General features: G+C 45.2%; 1 protein-coding gene across 1 annotated transcript in view; it reads left to right on the forward strand.

Moving 5' to 3' along the window:
* The first annotated feature begins 1,172 nt into the window (after positions 1 to 1,172).
* Positions 1,173 to 13,352, forward strand: part of SERINC5 (serine incorporator 5) — a 90,257-nt gene continuing 78,077 nt past the window's right edge. Inside the window, exon 1 of the mRNA XM_081133659.1 lies at positions 1,173 to 1,417. Within this exon, the coding sequence (XP_080989785.1) occupies positions 1,391 to 1,417 (27 nt within the window). The 5' untranslated portion in view covers positions 1,173 to 1,390. The remainder of the gene's footprint in view (positions 1,418 to 13,352) is intronic.

Below are 13,352 nucleotides of genomic sequence, written 5' to 3' on the forward strand. Positions count from 1 at the left end.
CCCAGTTTTGCTCCTTCAGCTTTGCTGTGAAACTTTGGGCAAGTTATTTAACATGTCTGGGCTTCAGCTCCCTCATTTCTAAAGTGAGTAGGTACAGTAATGCTGATTTTAAAAGTGTTAGCTAGATAGGATAAGGGTCTCAAGGTCTGGGCAGTTCTTAATGAATGCTATTCTTGTTGAATGTATAGCACAGTATTTTGCAGAAGCAGCTTTAACAGGATGAACTAGATAGGAACCCAACAGGATAAGTCAGTTGCAAAGAAGAAATCAACATGTAATTAACCAAATAGTGTAAATAAGCAATGGCTAAGCCTCCCTTTGGGGAGACAGCAGACAGAGCTTTGGATGTGAATTCCTTATCTCCCTTGCTTGCTGCCAAGTAAATAAAACTACCTAACCACAACCATGCCTAGTTCTTTAATAGAACGCCCTAAGCTGAGAATTCAAGGGGTAACAAAAGGGCTCGGGGCAAAGTTCCTACTTGGGGAAGTGGCTGTGAGGAGAGCGGATTTGGGTAGGGAGAAAAACCGGGGGCACCCCTCTCTGCTTTCTGAATCCAACAAGCAACCACTGGGGACCCTCTTTTTAGTGAGGTCAGGTGAGAGAAAGCAGGGATGCAGACTGAGTCCCTGGGCGAGGATGCGCTCTCCGGAGGACCGGGGAGGAGTGGCTGTAAAATAGATTCATCGACGGATGAGGGCAAGGGTCTCTCACCGGATCCCCCAAAGTGCCGGGGAAGTCGGGGCAGAGCAGCCTAGTGCCCAGGGGCCCAAGGAAGCCTGGGCAGAGACAACTTTCCCAAAAGTTGGTATGTTTTCTTGGCAGGCGAGGAAGGAAGAGGGACCTCAGGGGCAGGGACCCCGCGGATGGCAGAGCGCAGACCCGCCCCGACGGTCCGCACGGCGCGGTCGAGTTCGGGACATCCGGGGATCTCTGCGCTGAAGGCTCCGCGCTTGGTCGGAGCCGCAGCCAGCGTTCCCGCGGAGCCCGGGAGCCAGGGGCGCACGGCCCGGCCGGGCCCTCCGTGGGCGGGCTTCGGAGCCCTCGCCGCACCGGGAAGTGGTCGCCGCCGCCCGCCGCCCGCCGCCTGACGCCAGCGGAAGTGCTCCGCGGGGCAGAGCCTGCTCCGCCGCCCGACGCCGGGGAAGGGGCGGGGCGGGGCCAGCGGGGGCGGGGCCCCGGGCCGGGGGCGGGGCCGGCGGGGAGGGGGCGGCCCGGCGGGTTTGGCTGGGGTTGTTTTCACCCGGGCGGTGGGACCTAGCGCGCGGCTGGGGCGCTACCTGTGGCGGTCTGAGCCGGTGCGGAGAGGGGCGCTCGAGGCCGGCGGGAGCCGGGAGAGTCGGAGGGAGCTGGGCGCCAGCGAGGGCGCCCCTGGTCCTCGGCCGCCGCGATGTCGGCGCAGTGCTGTGCGGGCCAGGTGAGCGGGGCTGGTGCCACCTGGGGCCGACGCCGGGCGGCGGGGCGGGCGGGTCAGGCACCGGGCGGGCCTTCCCGAGCGTGCGCCCCAGCTCCGCGGTGGAACACGGCGCGGGTGGCGGCTCGCTCGGGGCAGAGCCGCGCCGCCTGGGTTACTGCCTCGGGCCTGAGCGCTGCGCTCGGCGGTCGGGGAAATCCAGTGCCGCCCGGCGGGCGGGCGGGGACGGGGGGAAGCCCGAGAGGCTACCCCGAGGTCTTCCCGTCCGGCCTTCGGGATTTCGCTGGGGCGGGGTGGGCGGGACGTGGGTGGAGGACCCCGATGGCTCCTGGAGCGTGCGGTCTCCTCCCAGGACGCGAGTGTGCGGCGCTGAGTTCCGGAGCCCGCCCGGCTCTGTCCACCGGAGGAATCCAGGGGAAGACGTGGGTTTGGGCAACGTCTCCTTTCCCATGCCCTGAACAAAACTCGGGTCTTGTGGCCCAAGCAGGTGGCTTTTGGCATCTCCCAAGGCTAGAGCATTGGCTCCATACCTTCGGGATCCTCTCGAAGCCTGGTTTCCAAACTGCAGTGCCCCGGTTAGGCGCAGGGAAGGCTAAGCCCCGCTTCCTGCGCTGCCCGACCCAGCCCTGGCGGGGCGCGAACGCGGCTGCCCCAGAGCGCCAGCCGCCTCCCGGGGTAAACCGAACTTGCCCGAGCCTGTTCTGTAACTCGTCTGTTCAACTCATGGTGTCTTAAAATACATATACCCGTTTGGGATAGGCGTCTTCTACCGATGCGTAGTGCATCACGGCAGAATTAAGTAGGTTTTAACCTTTCAGTGTTAACTTCTCACTCATTCCTGCAGAGTTAGAAAAAGCGAAATAGATAAAGCCTTCCAGACGTGGACCTCCCTCCTCCCTGTCCGTACTGATTATCGGCGCGGTGTGTTTCCACAAATGGATCTAACTCCAGGGGCATTCAGGGTCAGAGATGTTCTTACTTCCTAGTACATTCAGCCTTTGACAGCCGAGGCCGGCTCCTGAGTGACGGAGAGGTTCAGTTGTTACAGGTTTCTGACACCTTCCGATTGTACTGTACTGGCACATAACCTGCAGATAACCCGGCCTCCTTGGAGTGGCCGCGTGGGGTTACTGCTTGGTTTTGGAGGCCTCATACTGTACTTGGCATGCATTCAAGCTGGCCATTTCAGAGATGAGAAAATTGAGGTTTTTAACATGAGGTGTAATGACTTGCCCTGAGTCAGACAAGGAGAGAGAATGCTTCCCACCTTCACAGGGCTTCTGAGACCAATGTGGAACTGAAAAGGCTATTTTCTGAATGTCCTGAATCTCAAGAAAGCTTTGCAAGTCTTTTATTTTTGTTTTGAGATACTTTCCAATTTGATCCAGCACTTTTCATTAGTAGTAATTATGTTACAGATATTTTGGGGCATCTCCTCCAGTTCTTTGAAAGCCTGGTGAGGCTTTCTGTCACTCCAGAAGTAGCTAATTTAGGGCTCTGAACATTATCACCAGTACTCTAGTGGGTCTTGTAAAAGAATTGTTGGTATAGCTAGTATTTTGGCAGGATGTAATGACTTGTTTCTAAAATCCCCGTCAGGACTTTGGAAAGAACCCAATCCTGGCCGTTCATTGCAGAAAAGTTACCTTCTGCTTTCTCGAGACTGCTTGAGACATCACTGGTGGGTCTCACGGCAGCGAAGGGCTGATGACACTATGACTTCATTCATATGGAGGGGCTGATAAACTTACTTTAAAAAACTCAGAGACCGGCAGAAACTAAGTTGTTTGAGTACCTATGAACTGTTTTTACTCTCAGCACTTCTGACGTCAAATGTATGGGGCTGGTTAAAGCATTGTCCTGTTGAGTACAGCAAAAGGTGGCAGTTTGACTCCCAGTCAGGGAACATACCCAGGTTGCAGGTTCCATGCCCAGTCTGGGTGCGTGTGGGAGGCAAATGATCGATGTTTTCTCTCTCTAAAAATCAGTAAAAATCAATCAATAAAGGTATGGGGTCCCCTCCCACCCTAGCCAACCAATTACCCAACTCTCTGGACACCAACTGGATGTCCAACAATTCAGTTCAGTTCTGACACTAACCACCTGGAGTTAGGAGTTAGTATCCCACAGGTTAAGGGCTTAGTCCCACAGGACTGGACCCTTCTACCCCCCTACCTCTATTTCAGCCACCATTCACAAGTCCTGGGCCTCCCATATGGGGGATGAAGACCAAAAATATATGTATCTTTTTATATCACAATATGACAGTACCAACTATGTGCCAGGAGCTAGAGATAGGGCAGTGAGCCAGATAAACATCGCTGCCCTTAGCAGTCATTCCAGTTGGTGGGGAGTGGGGGATGTGGGACTGAGAGATTGGGTTTTTGGCCTGAGCAACTGGATAAATGATGGTGCCATTTATTGAGTTGAGGTAGGAGGCTGGTAGGGAAGACGACATTTGGCAAGGAGAACTCATAGTTTTCTTTTGGCTTTGCTATATTTAAAAAAAAATTTTTATTGATTTTTTAGAGATGAAAAGAGAAAGAGAAACACTGATCAGTTGCCTCCCGTACATACCCGAAACCTGGGTACGTGCCCTGACTGGGAATCAAAATCCCCACCTTTCAGTGTACCAGACGGTGTGCCAACCAACTGAGTCACACCGGCCAGGGCTCTGCTACATTTGAGATGCCTATTAAAAATTAAATATCCAAAACAAAAAAAATTAAATGTCCAAGTTACCAGTTAGATTTTTAATTGGGAGAAATTTGAATTTGGAGATAAACATTTTGGGGACTTTGAGTACCATCAGGAACAATGTGTAACCCAGAAAAGAGCCTGAGCTTTGGACTCAGGTCTGGGTTTTATTTGGGAAGTCTGGACAATGAGGGCTAGTGTGACGACTACACGTTACTTACTCTCTGTTAACCTGTTTTCCTCAGCTGTAGAATGGGTGTGATAATACTTCCTAGGGTTATGAGGATTACACATGGTAATCTCTAGTACAGGGTTTGGCACAGAGTAAGGAACTCCTCAAATCTTAGTTTGTTAGTGGCCATTATCCACCTGTACCTGGATAGTCTTAGGGTCATCTTATCTTATTTTATTATTTATATATTTATTTATTTTTCATCTTGTTTTTGCATTGACTCTGATATATACTTAGGATTTGATTAGGCTTTTGGCTAATGGATGCTAATAGAAGCAGAAATTAGAGAGGTCACTCAACACCTTCTGGGTACCCAGCACCCTGATGGGCCTCTGGGAACTGGATGTTGAACCAAGACCTTCCTTGCTCTCTTGGAAATTATGGGGTAATTGGGGGATGCAAGTGTGGGGGAAGCTAGCTACAGAAAATGACAGTGCATACTGTCAGAGGGAGGTGAGAGGTGTAATTAAGAAACTCTAGACAATCCTTCCTAGGCAATTCAAGAATTGAATTGGTGGGATTTACTCCAGGCAACTGTAAACAGTAATGAGAATAAGAACAATAGCTTTTAAGTTTATTTCTTTCCTGCAGTATACTGTCTGTTTTTATCTGCGTTGCATCATTCATTCTTCACAATAACCCTAAGGGGTGTAAAGTTCTAATTGGCCTCCTTTTGCAGTTGAGGCTGCTGAGACAAATAAATGAACTTGACTGATTTTTAGTGGAAGAGCAAAGCCTTTACCCTGGTCTGCCTGACTCCAGTTGGAGCACTTGACTACTATCCTGATTGTTATTACAATGTGAATAAATGGTGCCAAGTAACACCAGCTCATTATTGTTGCTTGTAGTGGACCTAAGTCAGTTTTGAATACACTGATTAGGCTGTTTTGTTCGATATTGGTGGTTGCCAGTAGTTATGTGTGGATGCAGTTTAGCTTCTTTCTCATGACCTGCTCCAGGTTTTAAAGAAAGCAGGTCTCAGACCAAATTCTGCCACATGGACATAATTGGCGGGCAGCAGCCCGATCTGAGACCTCATTAAGCCCTAGCTCTTTGCTCTCCTTGGTGCACAGGAAACTTGCGTGTTCACCTGAGGCAGATGGGACAACATTCTATTAGGGAGAGCTTGACTGAGACTGCCAAACCAGCAGGACCACATGGATGGATCGAGCCCGTGGTGCGGTTCTCAGGGTGAAGACTCACTCTGCCCTTGTAGCCAGTTTGTGTAAGGGCAGGAATGCCCAGGCCAAGGTATTTCCAGCTGGATCGTATTACTTGATCACTGAGATTTTCCCCAATGAAAGCCCATTTCTGATGTCTGTTATGTTGATTAACAAAGCCACAAGTGCCACTTGGGACTACCCATTGTCCAAGATAAATAAAGCCAGGCATTAGTTAAAGCATTGAAAACAGATTTTACTCAGTAACCACTGATAGTAGGGGGGAAAGCCTAGTTCCATTTTGATCTGCATAGAAGTGACCGAGAGTTTTAAAGAGGGCCCAGGTAGCGTTAGGGAAGTTCGAAGTTACAAAGGGTTGGCCAGTGTACCCATGATTAGGCCAGCTGTGTCTGCTAGCAGACAAATTAGGATTCTCTCCTTCCACAGAGACTGGGAGACAAGTCCTGCCCCCTTGATGATTACGTTTCAAAGGCATGATTTTTAGGACCCTGAGAAAGACACTTTTGCGTTGTAGGAAATACATTTTATACATGTCAAAGGGACAGGGAGGGATTCAAAATTGTAAGCCCCTTTTAACAAATTCTCTGAGAAAGGGAGGCCTATCTCACTGTTGACTAGAACAAATAGTGAATTTCTTTTGACAGCTCTGAGCTTCTCCAGATGAGAACTCAAAAGGCAAAAGGTAGCTGGGTCACACCAGGGATGTAGCCTTGGGCTGCTAGAGGCCACGTTAAAGTTTGGTCAGGTCTCTTCATGCAGAGGTTTGGAGTTGCCATGTGCCAAGAGTTCTTGCAGTTCTCACTGGTAAACAAAACCTGGGGTCATCCCAGTTAGAGGTACCTGAAGCCCATGCAGGAGACTTTGAGTGTGGCCTGTGAGTTAATGTTAAATGTTAGCTAGAATGGGTTTTCCTCATCAGGGCAACTGACCACCTCTCGATGTAGCTTAAAATAGACACGCAGGCACACACACACACAGAGTCCATGAAGACTTCTTTAAAGATTAAAAGTTACACACCACATAAGAGTAAGGATTTCCCTGAAACGTCTGTCTTTCCTTCTTTATAAAGCCCAAATCTCTACTTTTGAGGTCACCCTCAAGAAGCATTTACTCAGTAATGATCTTCCCTTTGTTTTGAAAGTTCTCTCAGAATTTGCACATAAACCTGTGTGCACCACCTAGTACTTGGTCCTCTGAAGCCCTGGAATTGTTTCGTGCTTACTGCATGTGTGTTGTCTCTTCTTTCCTAGACAGAGTACATACTATATGGCCTCACTGAAGCCCCTGTCAAGTGTTTATGGTTACCAAACTTTTCCCCTATAGCTTTTTGTTTATAGTGGTTGGAAATATTAGGTCCTCATTTTAGCACGTGTTGCTTCCACTCTTGGAAAGAATTCAGGGTGGACACAACAAAAAGTTCTCTTTCCATGACTGATTCTTTTTTGAACAATTTAGGATATTTGTGAAACACATAGGAAAAAAAATCACACATATCACCTAGAGGGAACCATATTTTTATGTTTTATAATGCAGTCATATTTAATATATATGATCTTACTTTGCAAAATTGGGATTACATTGTAGGTGCTTATATTCAATCTTCCTCTTTTTGCTGAATTTGTATGGGGTAATCAAGGAAGTTTCTAACATGCACCAGCTAGTCCTTCACAGCCATTAATGTTTTCTGGGCTTACATCAGGTAGTCCCTCTACCTTCAAACATGACCAATTTCTCCAGAGGTGTTAAAATTGAACGTGTGAAAGTCAGTTTATAGGTTCATGTGTTAATAGGTTTGTGTATTTCGTTTCCCAAAAGGCTAAAAGTAATTAAGAAAATTCTTAATTATACCCCCCTTTTTCAAAAATTAAGACTTTATTTTTATAACAGTTTAGGTTTACCGAAAATTAGAAATAGAGTTCCCATATACCTCGTGTCCCTACCTCCTAGCACCCAGTTTTCACTGTTATCCTCTTGCTGTAGTGTGGTGTATTTGTTACAGTTAGTAAAGCAATACTGATATGTTCTTAACTAAAGCCCATAGTTTACATTAGGGTTACTCTTTTTTTTAATTTTAATTTTTTTTGGTCAATTACAGTTGCCATTCAGTATTATTTTATATTAGTTTCAGGTGTACAGCACAGTGGTTAGACGTTTATATAATTCTAACCCTTTTAGATGCCATCGTCAACAATATATTTCAACCATTTTCAACATTTTCTTTAACTTTGATCTTTTTCTTTATGGCTACTTTGCAGAAAGTATTTGTCTAGGTGGTGTTTGAGTCACTGTCTTCCTTCAGTGTGAAGGTGCCCATCTCTCTGTTACATTAAGGTTGAGTCCTGTGCTTCTTATCTAGTATTGGCATTTTTATTGTTCTATTCATTTTTATAAAACAGGCAAAATGCAGTAAAATGCGCACAGAGTTGCTCTCCCAAGATGGTGATTCGACTGGTGTTGAACTGTTGAGCTGATGCAGAAAGAGTGGTTTGCAAAGGTCTTCGTGTAGTTAGCCAAATTCAGGTTGTTGGGAAGATGTGTCTGTCACTTACCTTGAACAGTAGAGAGAGTGAAAGCTGCCCTGTTAGGTGGAGAGTGTTCAGGAAGGTTGCTTTTTTTCAGATATGTTTTCTTGGGCTGCTTTATAGCTCACCTGGGGAGCTGACAAACAGCTTTGGGCTACAGCAAGTCTGGGTAGGATGACTTTGCTGGGAGGGCTGAGGGACAACCTGTAGGGAGTGGAAGGCAGCCGCTGACTCATGTCTAGCCGACCAGCTAAAAGGCCACACCCTCTTCCCCACTGCTGGCTTCCAAACACTTTCTGTATAAATATCACCTGTAGATTTCCCACAAATGGCAAATATCTGCCAGTGAGTCAACTCTGGGACATGGAAGCTTACTTTTCAGTTTCGCAGGTATTTTCATGTAAATCCCAGTTAGAAGCCTCAGATTGCATAGAGCCCTAATGATGGCATCATCTACCTGTATTTCAGAACAGTACATGGCCAGTTTGTCAGCGGGGGTCAGGGTAGCCGCTGGGCAGAGACAGTACTCGGTGTCCTCAGTTCTTGTCTTCTTGTAGGAATGAATTCAAACAAGAGACAACAAAGCTAGCAGCAACATGCAACAAACTGATGTATTTCAGAGGGTAGGGGGCGGGAAGAGATTAACCAATGAACTTACATGGGTATACTCATAGACCATTAACAGACAATAGTGCAGGGAAGGCCTGGGAAGGGGGTGGGAGCAGGGGGGAGGGGGTAAGTGGAGGGGGGGAGGGGGACATCTGTAATACTTTCAACAATAAAAGTAAATTTTAAAAAAAGGAGGTGAGAATTTATTTGCAGAAAAGGAATACACTCAGATATAGTCTGAGCTGGCAACTCAGCTGGCCGAAACCAAACCAAGTGCCCCTCTCAGTTGGGGGTTTGGGGAATTTATAGGTGGGAGTGTCCCTAAGTAAGTCTCCCCCTCCCTTATTTCTCAAAAAATATGTATCTCCAAACTATAAGGCTCCTTCACCCAGGTGTTCGTGACTGGTTAGACCACAGCCTAGAGGGCCTCTAAATCTTCTCTCCTCACATAGGGATCTGTTGCTGTCATTGTCTAATTTTGGTTTGTCATGTCTCACATATCCCCTCCAAGCCCTAACTACCTTACCCAGCTCATATCTTTCTAGCTGCCTACTATAACAAATTCATTCATGATAATTTGGCATTAAAAAGTAATTACTCATATAAGCAGAACTAGCCGTTGGATGCAATCCCATTTTATCCTTTGACTAAGCTGTTTTCAGTATTTTAAGTTGTAAAGGTCCTGTGTTGTAAATAAAGATCCTGTGTTCTCTTTGTGTCCTGAGCAGCATTGTTAGTAAATTTTCATTACATATTGCTGTTGTCAGTTGAAAGTTTAGGGTTGAGATTGGATGTTGAGAGCATTATCAAGTTACTAGTCTAAACCACTGATTTTCCCTCATGATTGGGTTTTCCAGGTAGTCCAAAGTAAACCTTTGTGAGCCCGGTTAAAACGTATTTTAAAACATTTCCAGTGGGGATAGCCTCCTATCTTCTAACTTGTATATTAATGATACTTTAAAAGATTTTGGAACATAATCTGAGAGTGTATGTGTAGGAAATTCAAATACTGAATTGGTTTGATTACATAAAACATCTGTTTGAATTTTAAAGGAAATAGGATTTTACTTTTGGCTTTTCTTACATAGTTTGCCTTGCAAGATTAAAGTTGAGCTAATGTTTAAGGAAAGCAGCTGTTATGGAAAAACTTAGAGTGGGTTTTTATCACAGAATAAATTTTGAAGCAATTGTGGGTTTGAAGTAGGGTTATAGTGATTAGACAGCATCCCCCACCCCCATAAAAAGTGTCTAGTCAAAACAAAAGGAGGAAACGCACACACAAATCTTATTTGTGCAAAGATAACTAGGAGAGATGGAAAATCAGACTTCTGTTTACACGAGATCTTTATGAGATTTATTTTCCGGTTTTTCTGTTCTCATTGCATCTCAGTAATTTTTCTGAGGGCTGAGTCTCTTAATGCTCTAATCCTTAGCGTGTGTAGTTCACCAGAATGGGGGAAAAATTCAGTCTTTTGTTCTTAACTCCGTGCTCATTGAACTCCTCCAGTGGCGGTCTCAGAAACAATGGCAGTGTTTTGTAACCATAGTAATGAAACTTCTCTGCAATAGCATTCTCTAACAATATGAATTTTCTTTGGTTTGGTAACATTATTCATAAGGATCCTAAGATATTGTTAACTTATTTCATTGCTGTTTGAAAAAAGAAACATCTAACAACCCCTAAAGCGACGAGCCTATTGATAAATATTCACTGGGTGCCTAGCATAATATAATCCAAAGGCAGTAACTAGGCCGACTTTTATGCTTGGGAGCAACTAGTGAATTGATGCTGGATTTCCTTGGTGTAAGATTTCTTCACGGGCAGAACTTCTTGACAGACCCCATTGCTATTTATGTACCTCAGCTTTGGACCTTTTATGCCTGGGAAAGGGAAGGAAGGGGAGTGTCCCTTGGGGGAGATATTCCCCTGGGAGTAAATGAGCCTGGGGAGGGTGGGGCAGGGGACCACGTGGAGAGCTGAGTCCCTGGGGAATGGGCTCCAGGGGTTACTTGCAGCCTTGCAGCACCCCCCCCCCACACACACACTTGTGTCTGGGTGTATTCTGAACCCTTTCTCTGGAAGAAGGTCCTTAACTATTTCTTAGCTTCTCAAAGGAATCTTATGACCGCCGAAAAAAACCCCGATGTAAAATAAAACAAAACAAATCCCAATGTAGAATGAAAAGGGGAAGACCAGCAATGGAGACATATTTATATAAAAGGCAAACAGTGTCCATTGCAAAGAAAGAAAAACCCTGGGTGAGGGTACAGCCTGCCTGGAGAGAAAGAGCCTGGCGGGGGGGTGGGGGGGTGGGGAGGAGCTGTTGGCTTTGTCGGAGGAAACTGAGAAGTCAGTAAGAGGGAGACCAAGAATCCTGGGGGGTGGGATGGTGGGGCAGTTTGTCAGCCTTGGTTTCCAGGGAACAGAAGCTACAACGCTGAGGATTGGGTGGTACTGGGGAGCTGAGGAACTGAGGCCAGGGATGGTAGGTTACTATCTTTTAAGACAGGCAATAGAGGGGGAGACCTGTAACTAGCTGGCGATTTGGGGTTTCTGGAGAATGTGGTTTGGGATTTGAAAGTAAAGGGGGAGCAGTTTACAGCCTGAGCAAATTTGGAACTGGCTTTGTTGGGTTTTGGAGAAGATGCTCAGACACTTTTGTCTCCAAACTTCAGGATGCTGAAGTTCATTTACTCTTTAAGTTCTGTACCTGCTAAAATTCAGTCTGGAGATAGCTTCCATCCCATTTTATTTTATTTTATTTTATTTTATTTTATTTTATTTTATTTTATTTTATTTTATTATTTTATTTTATTTTATATTTTATTTTATTTTATTTTATATTTTATTTTATTTTATTTTATTTATTTTTTTCCCTCCTCCTTCAACCCCACTCCCAACCTTTCTTTTTTCTGTTTAAGTTTGTTGAATCTAATCCACTGGGATTTTATTTTTATCTGGAAAATCCTGGAGAGGCAAAACTAGTTTTGGAGAGATCCAGGTTTTGCTATTTGTATGGTGATTGTTGAGGCACATCGTGGAATCAGAGAAAGGTTTGGAAGAGACTTTCAAAGACATTTCTTTTAACTCCTCACCTGAAGCTTAGACATCTTTTTAATGCCCCTCCTAAGTGTACATCTGGTGTGTTTGAACCTCTCCAGCGCTAGGGAGCGCATTACTGTTCCCAGTGTTAAGTTTTCGGAGTCTTGGTTTCTTTGCTCATCAAAAGGGGGAAATTTGTGTCTTGTCTCCCTTGTATGGTTGTTGAAAGGGTCAATCCGATATTAAGACTCCTTGTTATCTTTAAAATGGGGTTAACCGAAGGAAAGCTGTAATAAAGACCGTAAAGCATTTATTTGAGCAAAAAGAGTTGTTGCTACCTGGGAGGCACAGATTCAGGTAGCAACCTAAATTGTGCTGTTAGAGAACAAAGAAAGACAAGATTTATAAAGGCAAAAGTGGCAAGTGCAGTTCTGCCATGCAAATGAAGGACTGCTGGCTAGGTTAGAAGGGATGGGTTAGTTGCACTATGCAAGTGAGAGAGGTGAAAACTGCGGGATGTAAAGTCCATGTGTGTCCATGCAGCAGGTGTTTCAGGATGTTTATGGCTCCGCCTTGAGCTGAGTTTAGCAACAGGTCAGCAACTTAACAGCAGCTCTGAGAACGGAGGCACAAGGTGTTTGTAGACCCCACTTCCTTAATAGCTTCCCCGCTCTATTTTAATTGACTCTCTTAGCAGTGTTTATTCCATTTTATTTTCTCCATTGTCAGCGGTGATGCAGGTGTGTCAGGGTTCAGGTGCAGGAAACTGAGACCACTCTAGGTATTTTAAGCAGAAGGGAGTTTAATGCAGGGAATTGGCGGTTTAAGAAATAAAAGAACTAGAGGAGCAAGAATCAGGCTACTCCTGGATTTGTTCTCTAACAGCAGAATTACTGCAGCATCAATCCAGAAGTCCAGAAGCCAAAGCTGGAGAGGCCATCATGACTGTCTCTAAGCTGGTGGCTTAACTTGGGGGACCCCTTCCCCCCCTCCAGTCTAGCCATTGCAGATGCCTTTCCTGGACTGGGACCTTGCCTGGCAGCAGACACCACACCAGGAGGGTGGCCCCCATCTTTGTTTCCTCCTTCCAAATATTGTGAGTGTTGCTAATTGTTAGGACCCTAACAGCTAAGAGTCTGGGAAATGTGGTTTCACTTTCCAGATTCTTCAGTATTGGAAGACTTACTAACAATGTATGTAATACATGTCCCCTCAGTCATACCTGATACTAGTAATTTGTGTTCTTTTTTAAATTGACTCTAGCTAGGACTTTATCAATTTTATTAATTCTGTGAAAGAAACAGTTTTTAAAATTGCCAGTTGTTTGTTTTCCACTCTTTATTTACCTCTTTTTACTTACTTTGAGTTTAATCAGTCCTTTTACTGATTTTTAAGGCAGAAGCTGAGACCATATTTTAAAATCTTTTTTCTCTAAAATAAGTATTTAAAGCTATATCTTACATCCCACATATTTTGATATGTTGTATTTTTTATTGTTTAGTTCAAAATATTTTCTAATTTTCCTTGTGATTTCTTTGGTCTATGGTTTATTTGGAAGAATGTGGTTATTTTCCAGATATTTGAGGATTTTCCAGGAGTATTTTTGCTGTCAAGTTTTAATTTACTTTTTTGGTGATCAGAGAACAGATGTATA

This window comes from Miniopterus schreibersii, assembly GCF_964146895.1.
Source record: "Miniopterus schreibersii genome assembly, chromosome: 3".
Taxonomy (NCBI): Eukaryota; Metazoa; Chordata; class Mammalia; order Chiroptera; family Miniopteridae; genus Miniopterus; species Miniopterus schreibersii.